This window comes from Chiloscyllium plagiosum, unplaced genomic scaffold (genome assembly GCF_037043375.1).
Source record: "Chiloscyllium plagiosum isolate Xiang-an unplaced genomic scaffold, Cpla_swu_hap1 HiC_scaffold_31, whole genome shotgun sequence".
NCBI lineage: Eukaryota > Metazoa > Chordata > Chondrichthyes > Orectolobiformes > Hemiscylliidae > Chiloscyllium > Chiloscyllium plagiosum.
In genome coordinates this window covers 36390863-36405556 of record NW_028270169.1, presented here as the reverse complement: position 1 = coordinate 36405556, position 14694 = coordinate 36390863, and the positions used below count along the sequence as shown (strand labels likewise).

Below are 14694 nucleotides of genomic sequence, written 5' to 3'. Positions count from 1 at the left end.
CTCAAAATCGATGACTTCATTATTGGCTAAGATAGAGGGGTAAATGCCAAATACCACCCCAATGAATTGCAAAAAAAACATGTGCAGACTTTGGAATCCAAGACAAAATGTGCAAATGTAAAACTTGTAGCATACAGCAGCTCAGCAATCTCATGTGCAGAATCAACATTGCTGGAGTGCAAGCACAGTCAAGCTGCCAGAATGCCACATATGTTGTACATTATAGAGACTGTTAGACCAACAATTGCAAGTATACCAGCATGCCATGTCGTTACACCAGTCATAATCATGGAATCAGTCAGCTGTCAGAACAACAACAAAAATTACAGCAGACCATTCAAGAAACACTTGAACTACATGTGAAAGAAGACTGGAACGCTTCACTATTTTCTGAATTCATAGAATCTTAGAAATCCTATAGTGTGGAAGCAGGCCATTCAGCCCGTTGAGTCTGTACTAACCCTCTGAAGAGCATCCTTATCCAGACACACACCCTCTCCTTTATCCCTGTAACCCTGCATTCCCCATGGCTAATCCACCTACCCTGCACATCTCTGGACACTGCGCAATTTAGCATGACCAATCCATCTAACCTGCATGTCTTTGGACTGTGGGAGGAAAATTGAGTGCCCAGAGGAAACTCATGCAGACACAGGGAGAATGTCTGTGTGGAGTTTCACAGTCACTTGAGATTGGAATTAAATCCAGGTCCCTGGAGCAGTGAGGCAACAGTGCTAACTGCTGAGCCACCGTGCTACATGTAACCACTGAGTCCTCATTTCCCCCTTAATCAATTGGTAGTGCTAAATGCTGTATTCTGCTGTCGAAAGAAAAATGAAATTCCATGGGAAAGGTTGAACAATGAGGTTACTCGAGAATATCATCTCTCAGATGATGAAATCTTTAGGGGATACCTCTCCTTAGCTTTCAAAGATTAATCAAGAAATAAAGTGGAGCGATGCTCCAAAGACTCTGTATCATAACTCCAACGGAAAGATTGCTGGATTGCAGGAAGATATGGAGCAACATCTCGCATGTAAAACACATCAAGCTGAGCTTAGTAGCTTCAGAAATGTCATTTTGAACTCCATGCAGTGCTGCTGCAGAAAAAAGTGGGGCTGCACAGTGCACATGACAAGGAGTTGCAAATCACCCAAGACATTTCTTTTAGAAATAAATGCAGCCTTCCTCTTCCCAATGCTCATAAACCATTACCACCTCCCAGGTCTGACCTGACTGATGAAACCGTCACCTACTGTATCTGAGCAGTCATTCTCTCCCTACATGACCTCACTCAATCCATGTCCTGTCTTCTGCCAGGCTGCCCCCCCACCCCCTGTGCTCAATATCCATTCCTCCCCACTTTCTGCTGGACCTGATTCCGCCTATTCCAGCCTAACCTAAATACTGTATCATTTCCCTGCCCTCTTGCCACTCTATTCCCTTCCTCCGTATACCAAGCTGTCACCCTTTCCCACCCTAACAGGAGTTCAACTTTGCACCCGAATGCCTATCCTCTGCCAACATGCCCAGTGTCCCATATTCCCTCCCCAACCAGAACTGCATTTATCTGAACCCTATCCAGGTGGCACTCTTACTCATCTAATACCCTACATTCCCAGCGCCCTAACATCATATTTACCTAACCTTGCCTTTGACAGTCAATGCTGAAGTGTTGGTCAAGACCTTTAAGTTTCAGAATACAGCAATTGACTGGGGTTAAAGAGGACCATAGTTTGCTTTCCTCCAATCATTCCGTGCTGCGAAAGAACTGTCAGAATAGGAGTAAGAATCCACATTTCTGAGGATCCTTGGGTGCAGTGTCCTCTGAGAAATGTAAAACTCCCTTCTTTCATTAAACAAAAAGGCTGGAGTGGTAATGACTTCCCAGAAAATCTGGCCCAAAATATTTTACTATTTTAAATTAACTAACTTACAGTTAGAGCACAGCAGTTCAGGCAGCATCCAAGGAGCTTCGAAATCGACGTTTCGGGCAAAAGCCCTTCCAGCACCACTAATCCAAAATCTGATTTCCAGCATCTACAGTCATTGTTTTTAACTTACAGTTAGACCATCCCTATAAATTAATTATTAGATCATTATCGTTATTCTGACAAAAATGATCAAATAGCTGATTTTAAAGATGTTGAGAAATAAATTTTAATCAGGAAAACAGAGCTAACTGCCCAGCTGTTTGATTTGATGCCATCGAATCTTGCATCCGCTTACAGGGTAAATGCAGTTTCAGTTAGACAACTCATCTTAAAGAGAGCACTTCTGCCAGTGAAACACTCCCTCAGAGCTGCATTGGACTATCAGCCTGGATTTTTGGTGTCTGGAGGTAGGAATGATATTAACTGATTATATATGATACCAGGATGAACAAGTCCTTCAGGAAAGTAGGGCAGACAATTTGGAGGACAGAAAATAAAGGATTTTAAGAAATCCCGTGGAAGTGTAGGGCAAATAGCCCCTTGAATCTTCACCACCACTCAGTGAGATCATGATAAATCTAACCTTGACCTCGACTGCACTTTCCAGTCTGTTTATTATAACCCTTGACTCCCTTGTAGTTCAGTAATCTGTTTCAGTTTTGAACACATAGGTATGGCAGTAATGTTGAGAAAATGGAGACATTTTTTCTTGAAAAATGTACAGAATCTAAATCATTTTCTTATGATATCCTATCTCCCATTGATAAATTCATATCATATGTTAATATTGAGGATAAATTCTGCATATCTGCCAATACAAATAGACAGCACCACTGCAGACTCCAAAGTCACTATTTAAGACCTCTTTCCACCACCCCCTGCTTCCAAATTCTGCTGATGTTAATGTGGTCAGTCAGGTTTTATGTTCCTGACTGAGCCGAATGAAAAATGTCAACATTGTACTGCACTCATAACTTGTGGATAATTTATCTTGGATTTTCAATTCAATAGACTTTTTTTTAAAAAAATGTTGAGCGCAGCATTAAAGAAATGTACTTTAGTCTTAAATGGTGAAAAATGTCAGGTTCTTTTTTAAATGAAATAGAAGTCTTTAGTAGTTCAAACATTATTTTCCCCTGAATATTGATGTGTTGCTCACAAGGTGCTCATCACGTTCGCCAAAATGTAGAGGGACAAAGAATGTCATTTTGAAAAATTCAGTTTTGCAGTTGCAGAAAAGGTCAGATAACAGCTTTTTAGTTCTCAAATTTGAATGACAAATCTAGTGGATACAGAGCTGTCTGACTAATGTTTGTCATCAGTTAAAAAGTTTCAAACCTTTGGTTTTTGATGGATATGTTGGCAGATTGCACCCCATCTAATGCCTTCTCATTTTCTTCCGGGGCCACTTGATCTATTCGTGCATATAACTTAAAACTGAAAAGATATGAAATGTGAACATGGACTAGGTTCATTCAATCCTGTTTTCAATATACATATCTAAATATGTACAGAGGAACCTCAATTATCTGAACAAGATGGGCGGGCACTGTTTTGTTTGGATAATTTATTATTCCAATAATTGATTTTACCTTAAACGGAATCCATGCTGATCTATAGCTGTGCTGTACTGGCGAATTTATTTAAATCTATAATTTTAATATATTGAGTGCAAGAGGACACATTTCACGTGATGAACAAAACAAAGCAATGATAACATGAGAAAAAGGCAGTGGTAGCTACCATTTGGCAAGGAGTGGTGAAGATAGCATTAAACAAGGTCCCGACCAGCTTCTACGATTGCAACTGCATTTGTCAGTTTACCGGAACACAGTCTTGTGATAGAAAATGGAAGGACTGCCTTACACATGCATTTTCGTTCTTGGCCTTTTTTTGTTTGAAATGAACGGCCTAGTAAAGTGATGGGAATATCTGTGCAGTAATGTAAAACACTTATATTTGCAAAGGGCTGTGTAACAGCCCTTACTATAAAGAAATCCAGTCGCTGATGCTTGAGCTGCTTGTGTTTCTATGTTTTTTTTGCCAGCATTTTCGCATATTCTTCAGTACAGGTAAGTCAAATACACTTACCTCGTTGACATAACGTTTTGGCGGGATCTTGAAATCATCTTCGAATAATCCAAAATTTGGATAATTGAGGTTCCTCTGAACATACATACACAGTTGATAAGGTCAGGTTCTGATGGTAGGTCATCAATCTTTCTTGGACCTCAAATGCTACTTGACCTACTGAATATTTTCAGAATTTTCTGGTTTTATCTATAGTGTTTTGCTTCCCGGAGTTGTGTGTTGCCCAAAATGTATGTTTTTTTTTTCATTCGTTCATAGTCATAGAGATGTACAGCATGGAAACAGACCCTTCGGACCAACTAGTCCATGTAGACCAACTTTCCTAAATTAATCTAGTCCCGTTTGCCAGCTCTCGGCCCATATTCCTCTAAACCCTTCCTATTCATATACCCATCCAGATGCCTTTTAAATGCTGTAATTGTACCAGCCTCCACCACTTCCTCTGGCAGTGCATTCCATACATGCACCACCCTGTGTGTGAAAAAGTTGCTCCTTGGGAGCCTTTTAAATCTTTCCCCTCTCACCCTAACCCTATGCCCTCTAGTTCTGGACTTCCCCATCTGTGGGCATCACTGGCTGGTAAGCATTTATTGCCAATCCACAGTTGCCCTTGGGAAGGTGGTAGTGAGCTGACTACTTGGACTGCTGCAGTCCCTGTGCTGTAGGTTGACCCACAATGCCCTTCAGCAAGGAATTCCAGGATTTTGATCCAACAAGAGTGAAGAAACAACAATATATTTCCAAGTTAGGATAGTGAGTGACTTGGAGAGGATTTGCAGGTGATGGTTATTCCATGTATCTGCTGCCCTTGTCCTTCCAGGTGGAAGTGATCATTAATTTGAAAGGTGCTGTGTGAGGATCTTTAGTGAATTTCTACAGTACATCTTACAAATAGTGCACTGCAGGTATCAAGCATTGGTGGTGGAGGAACTGGATGCTTGTGGATGTAGTACTAGTCAAAAGGGCTGCTTTGTGCTGGATGGTGTCAAGCTTCTTGAATGTTGTTGAAGTTGCACCTACTCAGGTAAGTGGGGATTATTCTATCATACTTCCTGGCTTGTGCCTTGTCGATAGTGAACCGGCCTTGGAGAGTCAGGAGGTGAGTTATTCACCACAGTATTCCTAGGCTCTGAATTGTATTTGTAGCCACTTTATGCAGAGATCTACATTGTCTGGTCAAATGTTGCTTGCTACTCGTCAACTCAAGCCTGATTATTTTTCAGAACTTGTTGGATTTGAGACTATGGACTGCATCAGTACCTGAGGAGTCATGAATGGTGCTGAACATGGTGCAGTCATCAAGAAGCATCTCCAGTTCTGATCTTATGATGGAGGAAGGTCATTGATGAGACAGCTGAATATGGTTAGGCCTAGGACGATACTCTTGACATAAGCTAAACAAAATGGTCTGAAGTATTTATGAAACTTATGACGAAGGATCACTGGAATTAAAACATTTCTGTTTCAAGTGCTGCCAGACTTCCTGATTTTCTGCAGCAACTTCTGTTTTTGTTTCAGATTTTCAGCATCCATGGTTCTTTGCTTTATTTTAGTAATGAGCTATTATGATTTAAGTTTGCCTAAAAAATACTGAAGGGGAGCATGGTGGAAATTTTGAATACTCTTAACCTCTGATTAAAACTTTGCTATTCTGTTGAATACTTTACCATTGAACTTGTATGAACCAGTGTAATCTTTTGTTCTATAACTGTTTCAATCTCTCTTTCTCCCTAAACTTTGTATCATTAACAGTGCTGTTACAATGTTTTTTGTTTTCTTTTGTGTCTGATTTTTAGATGTTTTCCTTTATAGTGGACTATAGTTGCACCATCTGCAGCAACATTCATTATTCCTCAGGTACTGAAGCAATCCAGGGTCAAATCCAACAAGTTCTGGAAAATATCCAGGTTGGGTTGACAAGTAGCAAGTAACATTCGATCAGACAAATGCCAGGCAATGTAGATCTCTGCAAAAAGTGACTGCGAGTGCAGTTCAGAGCCTAGGAATACGATGGTCCACCATCTTCAAATATGCAGCGACATATTAAGCACTCAAAAGGGATGTAATGTATTGCATTAAGCAGATACTTTACAAAAAGACAGTTGTGGAATGTAGTCTTGCATAGATTAATCACCAGGAGGGCTGTAGTAATTTGGAAGCAAGTTAGAACTCTTTTATAAGAGGATAATTTAAAAACTAATTAGTTAAAATAAATTTAATATATCTAGAACATGCAATGAGTATTGAGGCCATATTATAGTAGCTTATTCAGTAGTACCGTAATCAGCACATCACCATGTGGGGGACAGCAGATGTTCTTAATTACATTTAGCTCTTTTTATTGAGCCTGTGTTTAACTGTAACAAAGTTACTGCTTATGCGATATTTTCATTTGGTCAAAAAAAAATTCAAACAAAACTTGATTGCAGTAGTGTTATTATTAGGCTGCTGAAGCATTGAGAATCTGTTGTTTCTTCCTTGTCTCTCACACTCAATTAAGTTTAAAATATTTTTCATGTTTTATCCACAATCAACCCCACTGCATCTCCGTCCTGATCCAAGGTATGACCTTCAGGCACTTCTGTTGCTTTTGCACTTTAAATATTGCTTGTCATTCCCCAGTTTTCTTTCTTGCATACGTTGTATTTGAGTAAATCTACATTAGTTTCCTCTGTCAAATCAAAGTAATGAAAGGTCTACAGTTCTAGATTGTAATGGATAGCACTTCCATGATTTACTTTTAATTCCTAGGTAAGTTATGAATGCACCACTGCCCATGTATCACAGACAAATCCCTTTAAAGATGACAAACTGGACCTCTGAGCTTAACATTTAGAAATCTTTATTCTGGGGTCATATCAGAAACAAATATAAACCAAAACTCCCTCCAAGATAAAATAACCAATATTAGTTAGTTGTAACACATATTAGCATCCAGTGATTTTTGAGAAGATTTGTTGCTCAGGTTGATAAATATGTCAGTTAGTTTGTTGAGCTGGAAGGTTTGTTTTCAAATGTTTTGTCACTATGACTAGGTAACATCTAGATTTAGATGGGATCTAAATCAAAACTATCTCTAGTTTCCATACATACAGACAAAGAAGGACACCACTTTGACAGGGACAACACACACATCAATTCTTAGAGGCATGGCATTCTAACCAGAGCTCCATCAATAAACACATTGATTTAGATCCTATCTACTTTCCCTTGGCAAAAAAGAACCGGAAATGACATCACCCACCTTAAGAAACCAAGACCTATAAATGGAGAAGCGGGACATAGCACCAGTACTTCACCTGAGACTCTCACTTATGATATTACCTAGTCATGGTGATAAAATGTCTGAAAACAAACCTTCCAGCTCAGTGAGCTAACTTATATACTTGCATTAGCACCCACTCTAACAAGATCCACATTCTCACAAAACAAAGTTAAAAATCACACAACACCAGGTTATAGTCCAACAGGTTTAATTGGAAGCACAGTAGCTTTCGGAGCGACGCTCCTTCATCAGCTAGACAATATGTTGAAGGTGTTGGCCCCTGTGTTCTCTGTCTATTCCATGATGTTTAGATTGATTCTAATCTAAAAAGTGAGATAACGGAGTTTTACACGAATGCATGCAGTTTTTGAGCAAAGTAAAATGTAACCCTGCAAGTACAAGTTCACCCCACAAATGTATGTGGGTCTTTGTCTGTGTGTGTGTCTGTCTGGGTTGGGGTTTGTGAGTGTGAGAAAGTGTGTGTGTATAGTGAGTGCAGAGTGTCTTAAGTCTGTGAGGGGGTGCATGTGTGAGTGTGGGAGTGGGTGTGTGTGTATAGTGCAATGGTGGTCACCTGTAATGTGACATAAACCCAAGGTCCCGGTTGAGGCCCTCCCTATGGGTACCGAACTTAGCTATCAGCCTCTGCTGCCTGTCCCGAAGTCCGCCTTGGAGGATGGTCACCCGAAGGTCCGAGGCCGAATGTCCTGGACCGCTGAAGTGCTCCCCAACTGGGAGGGAACCCTCCTGTCTGTTGATTGTTGTGAGGTGCCCATTCATCCGTTGTTGTAGCCTTTGCTCGGTTTCCCCAATGTATCATGCTTCAGGGCATCCTTGCCTGCAATGTATAAGATAGACAACGTTGGCTGAGTCACATGAGTACCTGCCATATACAAGGTGGGAGGTGTCCCCACGCGAAATGGTGGTATCGATGTCCACACTCTGACACGTCTTGCAGCGTCTACCGTGACGGTTGTATGGAGTTGTCCTGAGAGCCGGGCAGCTTGCTACGCACAACGATCTGTTTGTGGTTTGGCGGTTGTTTAAAGGCAAGTAGTGGAAGTGTGGGGAAGGTCTTGGTGAGGTGCTTATCCTCATTGATAATGTGTTGCAGGTCATGAATAACATGGCGTAATTTTTCAGCTCCTGGGAAATACTGAACAACGAAGGGTATCCTGTCGGTTGCAGCACGTGTCTGAGTCCTGAGGAGGTCATTACGGTTTCTTGGCACATCGGAACTGGCGGTCGATCAGTTGGGCATTGTACCCCGTTCTTGTGAGGGCATCCCTGAGTACTTCCAGGTGTCTGTCACATTCCTCCTCATCTGAGCAGATCCGGTGTACGTGTCGGGCTTGTCCATAGGGGATGGCTGTTTTAATATGTTTTGGGTGGAAGCTAGAGAAGTGTAGCATTGTGAGGTTGTCTGTGGGTTTGCGGTAGAGTGTGGTGCTGAGCTGTCCATCCTTGATGGAGATGCATGTGTCCAAGAATGAGACAGATAGTCGAGAGTAGATCATGGTGAGTTTGATGGTGGGATGAAACTTGTTGATGTCACTGTGTAGTTTTATCAGTGACTCCTCGCCATGGGTCCAGAGGAAGAAAATGTCGTCAATGTACCTGGTGTATAATGTTGGTTGGAGATCCTGCATAGAGAAGAAGTCTTGTTCGAACCTGTGCAGAAAAATGTTGGCGTATTGGGGTGCAAATTTGGTCCCCATAGCTGTTCCGTGTGTCTGGATGAAGAACTGGTTGTCAAAGGTTAAGACGTTGTGATCAAGGATTAAGTGGATGAGAAATCCATAGTGTCGCGACAGAGGTTGGAGATCCCCTGTACAATAGGTTTCAAGATGCCTTCCACATAGTCGGAGAGATTCTCACATAGGGTCCCATTGCCCGACACAATGGGACGTCCTGGTGCGTTGGCTTTGTGTACCTTTGGAAGGTAGTAGAAGTCACCTACACGAGAAGTACATGGGTTGAGGGCACTACACGAGAAGTACATGGGATGAGGGCACTAAGGAACTCTGAAGGACTGGATTCAAGTTCTGATCAGTGTGTTTAATTCACGGGTGTGTTCTTTGGTCGGATCAGCTGGTAGTTGCCTGTAGTGTTCCTGGTTGTTCAGTTGTCGGTACACTTCCTTGCAGTAATCTGTTCTATTCTGAATGACAATGGCTCCTCCTTTATCTGGTGGTTTGATGACAATATTGTGATTGGTTTTGAGAGCCTGGATGGCATTGCGTTGTGAACAGATGATATTTTGCTCTACCTTGTGGGTACGGCTGATGAATCTGGCATTTATATATTTCCTGACGGTTTGATCATACATGTCAAGCCCAGGGCAGCGGCCCTCCGGTGGGGTCCATGTTGACACCTTCTTTGGTCGCTCCTCTACAGATTCCTGTGATGACTGTTCCAGTTCATCAGTGGGCTCATTGGGATAACTGCTGATACCTTGAAAGAATTCCTGGAGTTTCATTCGTCTGATGAACTCTCCGTGTCTGCTGTCAGAACCAACGGGTCCATTTTGGTGGTGGGGCAGAAGTTGAGACCCCTACTCAGGACTTCAATCTCTTCCGGTTGAAGGGTGTGGTCCGATAAGTTGATAATAGACTTCCCCGCAGTGATAATGTTGTCTACTGTGGTTCCAGGGTGGGCTTTGCTATTACTGGTGAGAATGCAAAGTTTCTCCAGTTTTTTGTTCTTGGTGTGCATGTACGTGGTGTAGTTTTGTCGCCTTGTCTGTTTAGCAATGTCACGTAATTGTACTGATGCATCCTGAGTGCAGGCTGAGAGTGTGGACTCCATCTGAATTTCAAGATTGTGGTGCCTGCTGTAGAGTTGGTGCATGAGATGATTGAGGAGTTTACGAGAGGTACGGTGGCAAAGTCTCTCTGCATAGTCTGTGTTGTAGGTCGACTTAAGTGGGTTCGTGATCCGTAATCCTTTTGGGATCTTTCCTGCTTGCCTGCATTCCTGTAGAAACTTGACGTCCGTGTTGATATGTGCGATCTTCTTGGAGATCCTCTCCACTTTAGGCCGACGGTTAGTGGTGTCGATAGTGGTCATGATTGTTAACAGCGAACCCGAGAATGCAACTTTTTTTAAAAAAAGGTTTTGTTATTTACACATGAAAGAAATGAAACTATCACAGTGTTCTACAGGTGAAAGGCTTAACAGACAATCAACTTTTCAATGTATAATTCAGTCACCTCACACTGTAAATCTTTGCTATAAATTCTGTGTGTTAGGATTGAGCCCTCCACTACCACCTGATGAAGGAACGACGCTCCAAAAGCTAGTGTGCTTCCAATTAAACCTGTTGGACTATAACCTGGTGTTGTGTGATTTTTAACTTTGTACACCCAGTCCAACACTGGCATCTCCAAATCATTGCAAAACAAGGATTGCTTTGTGACAAAATGGCTTCCACATAATTTGTGTCAAGTCTTGTCAAATTTCCTTCCACAAGAATGGAGATCAGGAGACACTTTATTAGCAAGGGAGTGGCAAATCTATGGAATTCATTGCCACAGAAGGCTGTGGAGGCCAGACGATTGAGTATATTTAATACTTGATTGTCAAGAGGATCAAGGGTTATGGAGAGAAAGTGGTAGAATGGGGTTGAGCAGACTCAATTGGCCGAATGCCTAGTTTGCTACCATGTCGTGGTCTATAATGATTGCATAACAAAATTTCAAGGTTTCAGATTTTTTCTATAAAACTAAAAATTACATTGACTAAATGCTATTTCCCACGCAATTTGTCCTCTAAAATCCAGAAAAGCAATTCTCCCTTTTACTGCCCACTATGCTTAGATTTCATACTGTCCTTTCAGTGCACATTTTAGTCTCCAGGAGCCAGTCCAAGATTATTCTGGATTCCTGACAACTAGCTTCCTTTTTCCTTTTCTTCTTCAGATGCTGTCTGACCTGCTGTGCTTTTCCAGCACCACTCTAATCTTGACTTTTACCTCCTACCCTCCGCCCTCTAACCGAAATTAAATAAACCTTTCAGCCATCTTCAAATATGAGCATAAGCTCATAAATTTGAGTGAGAGTTTCCACTTACATCTTATGCAGTGACCAACAGAATCCGTATTTAACTGGTTTCAGTTTCAGGATTGGCTTTTTCTATTCGCTGCTTTTCTGACTCTCAGATTAGTGTAAAAAGCTGCCTTGTGTGTCTGAGAATTCATGGAAACCCTGACTACTAAACTACAGGCACTTATTTTGGACTCTTCTTTTCCCAAAGCCCATCTCCAAAGAAAGATGAATCATATAGACCAGTGAGCCTGACATCGGTCGTGGGCAAGTTGTCGGAGGGAATCCTGAGGGACAGGATTTATATATATTTGGAAAGGCAAGGACTGATTAGGGATAGTCAACATGGCTTTGAGCGTGGGAGATCATGTCTCACAAACTTGATTGAGTGTCTTGAAGAGTTAACTAAGAGAAATGATGAGGGCAGAGTGGTGGACATGATCTGTATGGACTTGAGTAAGGCATTTGTCAAGGTTCCTCTTGGGAGACTGGTTAGCCAAGTTAGATCTCATGGAATACAGCGAGAACTAGCCATTTGGGTACAGAATTGGCTCGAAGGAAGAAGACGGAGGGTGGTGGTGGAGGATTGCTTTTCAGGCTGGAGGCCTGTGAACAGTGGTGTGCCACAAGGATCGGTGCTGGGTCCACCGTTTTTCGACATTTACATAAATGATTTGGATGTGAACATAGGAGGTATAGTTAGTAAGCTTGCAGATGGCACCAAAATTGAATGTGTAGTGGACAGCAAAGAAGTTTACCTCCGGTTACAACGGGATCTTTACCAGATGGGCCAATGGGCTGAGGAGTGGCTGATGGAGTTTAATTTAGATAAATGTGAGGTGCTGCATTTTAGAAAAGCAAATCTTAGCAGGACTTATACACTTAATGGTAAGGTCCTGTGTGGTGTTGCTGAGCAAAGAGACCTTGGAGTGCAGGTTCATAGTTCCTTGAAAGTAGAGTCGGATGTAGATAGGCTAATGAAGAAGGTGTTTGGTATGCTTGCTTTTATTGGTCAGAGCAAGGATGGATGTTGTGAAAGTTGAAAGGGTTCAGAAAAGAGTTACAAGGATGTTGCCAGGATTAAAGGATTTGAGCTACGGGAGAGGCTGAATAGGCTAGGGCTGTTTTCCCTGGAGTGTCGGAGGCATGAGGGGTGATCTTATAGAGGTTTATAAAATAATGAGGGGCATGGATAGGGTAAATGGACAAGGTCTTTTTCCTGGGGTGGAGAAGTTCAGAACTAGGTTTAGGGTGAGACGGGAAAGATATAAAAGGATCCAAGGGGCAACTCTTTCACATAGGGTGGTGCATGTTCGAATGCGCTGCCAGAGGAAGTGGTGGAGGCTAGTACAATTACAGCATTTAAAAGGCATCTGGATGTGTACATGAATAGGAAGGGTTTAGAGGGATATGGGCCAAGTGCAGGCAAATGGGACTAGATTGGGTTTGGATATTTGGTTGGCATGGATGAGTTAGACAGAAAGGTCTGTTTCCATGCTGTACATCCCTATGATTCTATGTGGGCCTTGTGTCTAGGCAGAATGCTCATTTGCTATTCTGCATCACTTCCAATTGCATTCTAGTCAGACAATTCAAAGTATAAATGTTTACAATGCTTGACATTCCTAACGCTTCCCTAAGAGACTTGAAGATGAGCAGTCTTAGAGTCATAGCACTGTATAGCACGGAAACAGACCCGTCTGTCCAATTCATCCATGCTGACCAGATATCCCAACCCAATCTAGTCCCACCTGCCAGCACCCAGCCCGTATTCCTCCAAACCCTTCTATTCATATACCCATCCTGATGCCTTTTAAATGTTGTAATTGTACCAACCTCCACCACATCGTCTGGCAGCTCATTCCATACACGTACCACCCTCTGTGTGAAAACGTTGCCCCTTAGGTCTCTTTTATATCTTTCCCCTCTCACCCTAAACCTATGCCCTCTAGTTCTGGATTCCCCAACCCCAGGGAAAAGACTTTGTCTATTTATCCTATTTATGCCCCTCATGATTTTATAGACCTCTCTAAGGTCACCCCTCAGCCTCCACTCCAGGGAAAACAGCCCCAGCCTATTCAATCTCTCCCTATAGCTCATCCTTCAACCCTGGCAACATCCTTGTCAATCTTTTCTGAACCCTTTCAAGTTTCACAAGATCTTTCCAATAGGAAGGAGACCGGAATTGCACGCAATATTCCAACAGTGACCTAACCAATGTCCTGTACTGGCGTAACACGACGTCCCAACTCCTGTACTCAATACTCTGACCAATAAAGGAGAGCATACTAAACATCTTCTTCACTATCCTATCTACCTGTGACTCCACTTTCAACGAGCTATGAATCTACACTCCAAGGTCTTTTTGTTCAACAACACTCCCCTTATCATTAAGTGTATAAGTCCTGCAAAGATTTGCTTTCCCAAAATGCAGCACCTTACATTTATCTAAATTAAACTCCATCTGCCACGTCTCAGTCCATTGGCCCATCTGATCAAGATCCCGTTGTAATCTGAGGTAACCTTCTTCACTGTCCACTGCACCTCCAATTTTGGTGTCATCTGCAAACTTCTTCTTCTTACAGTTATCAGCAATGCTCTTATATAGTCCACAGGTACAATCATCTGTCAACACCATTGCAGTGAGACAATCTGGACCTCCAGTTCATCTTGAACAACCAAGCCACCCAGGTTTGTTGTTGGTCAGAATTCGGAGCCGGTATTTTGACATCCTTCATTCTATCATTTTACTTGAAGGAGCATTATTCAAATATGACCGATTTCTGAAAATTTCATCATTTGCAGGTCTTGGGAAGTAGAACACATTGATTTAGATAAAATCGATACATATAGGTAGGTGATAACCGTGTGGTGTTATTGCTGGACTATTAATCCAGAGACCCAGATGATGTTCTAGAGACCTGGGTTTGATTCCTGCCAGTGATGTTCACACTCTATGATTGAATAAAACAGAATTAACCACTCCAGGCGTTATCCTGTAAACAAGACTGTAAGGTACAATAATATACTGGTAATGTTAGTGGACTAGTACAAGAGTTTGAATCCCAGCATTTAAATTGAGGAATTTAAATTATATTTGCTAAGTAAGTCTATGCAAGCTAAATAAACATAATAAGAGGCTGATATTAATATTGGGGACTGTGATACTGTGGATTGCGACAAAAATATTCTGGTCAGGTGAAGCCAGAAAATAGCAGTGCTGGTGCACTAAACATCAGAAGATTCATACTTTCGAGAGAGATGAACAATGGATCAAATTTAAGCTCTGCAATTCTGCTACATCAAGTCACAAATAATGGCAGCCAGATAAGTAAGTAACAGGAGGAAGAGGATCAACGAA

General features: G+C 41.9%; 1 protein-coding gene across 4 annotated transcripts in view; it reads left to right on the top strand.

Moving 5' to 3' along the window:
- tyw1 (tRNA-yW synthesizing protein 1 homolog (S. cerevisiae)) overlaps positions 1-14694 on the top strand; it is a 124637-nt gene that overhangs the window by 79977 nt on the left and 29966 nt on the right. Inside the window, exon 14 of one of the 4 annotated variants that reach the window (XM_043718612.2) lies at positions 5249-5743. The exons of the other annotated variants lie outside the window; for them this stretch is intronic. Coding sequence (XP_043574547.2) covers positions 5249-5299 — 51 coding nt within the window. The 3' untranslated portion in view covers positions 5300-5743. Of the gene's footprint in view, positions 1-5248; positions 5744-14694 lie in introns of those variants that run through there. 4 annotated transcript variants of the gene reach the window in all.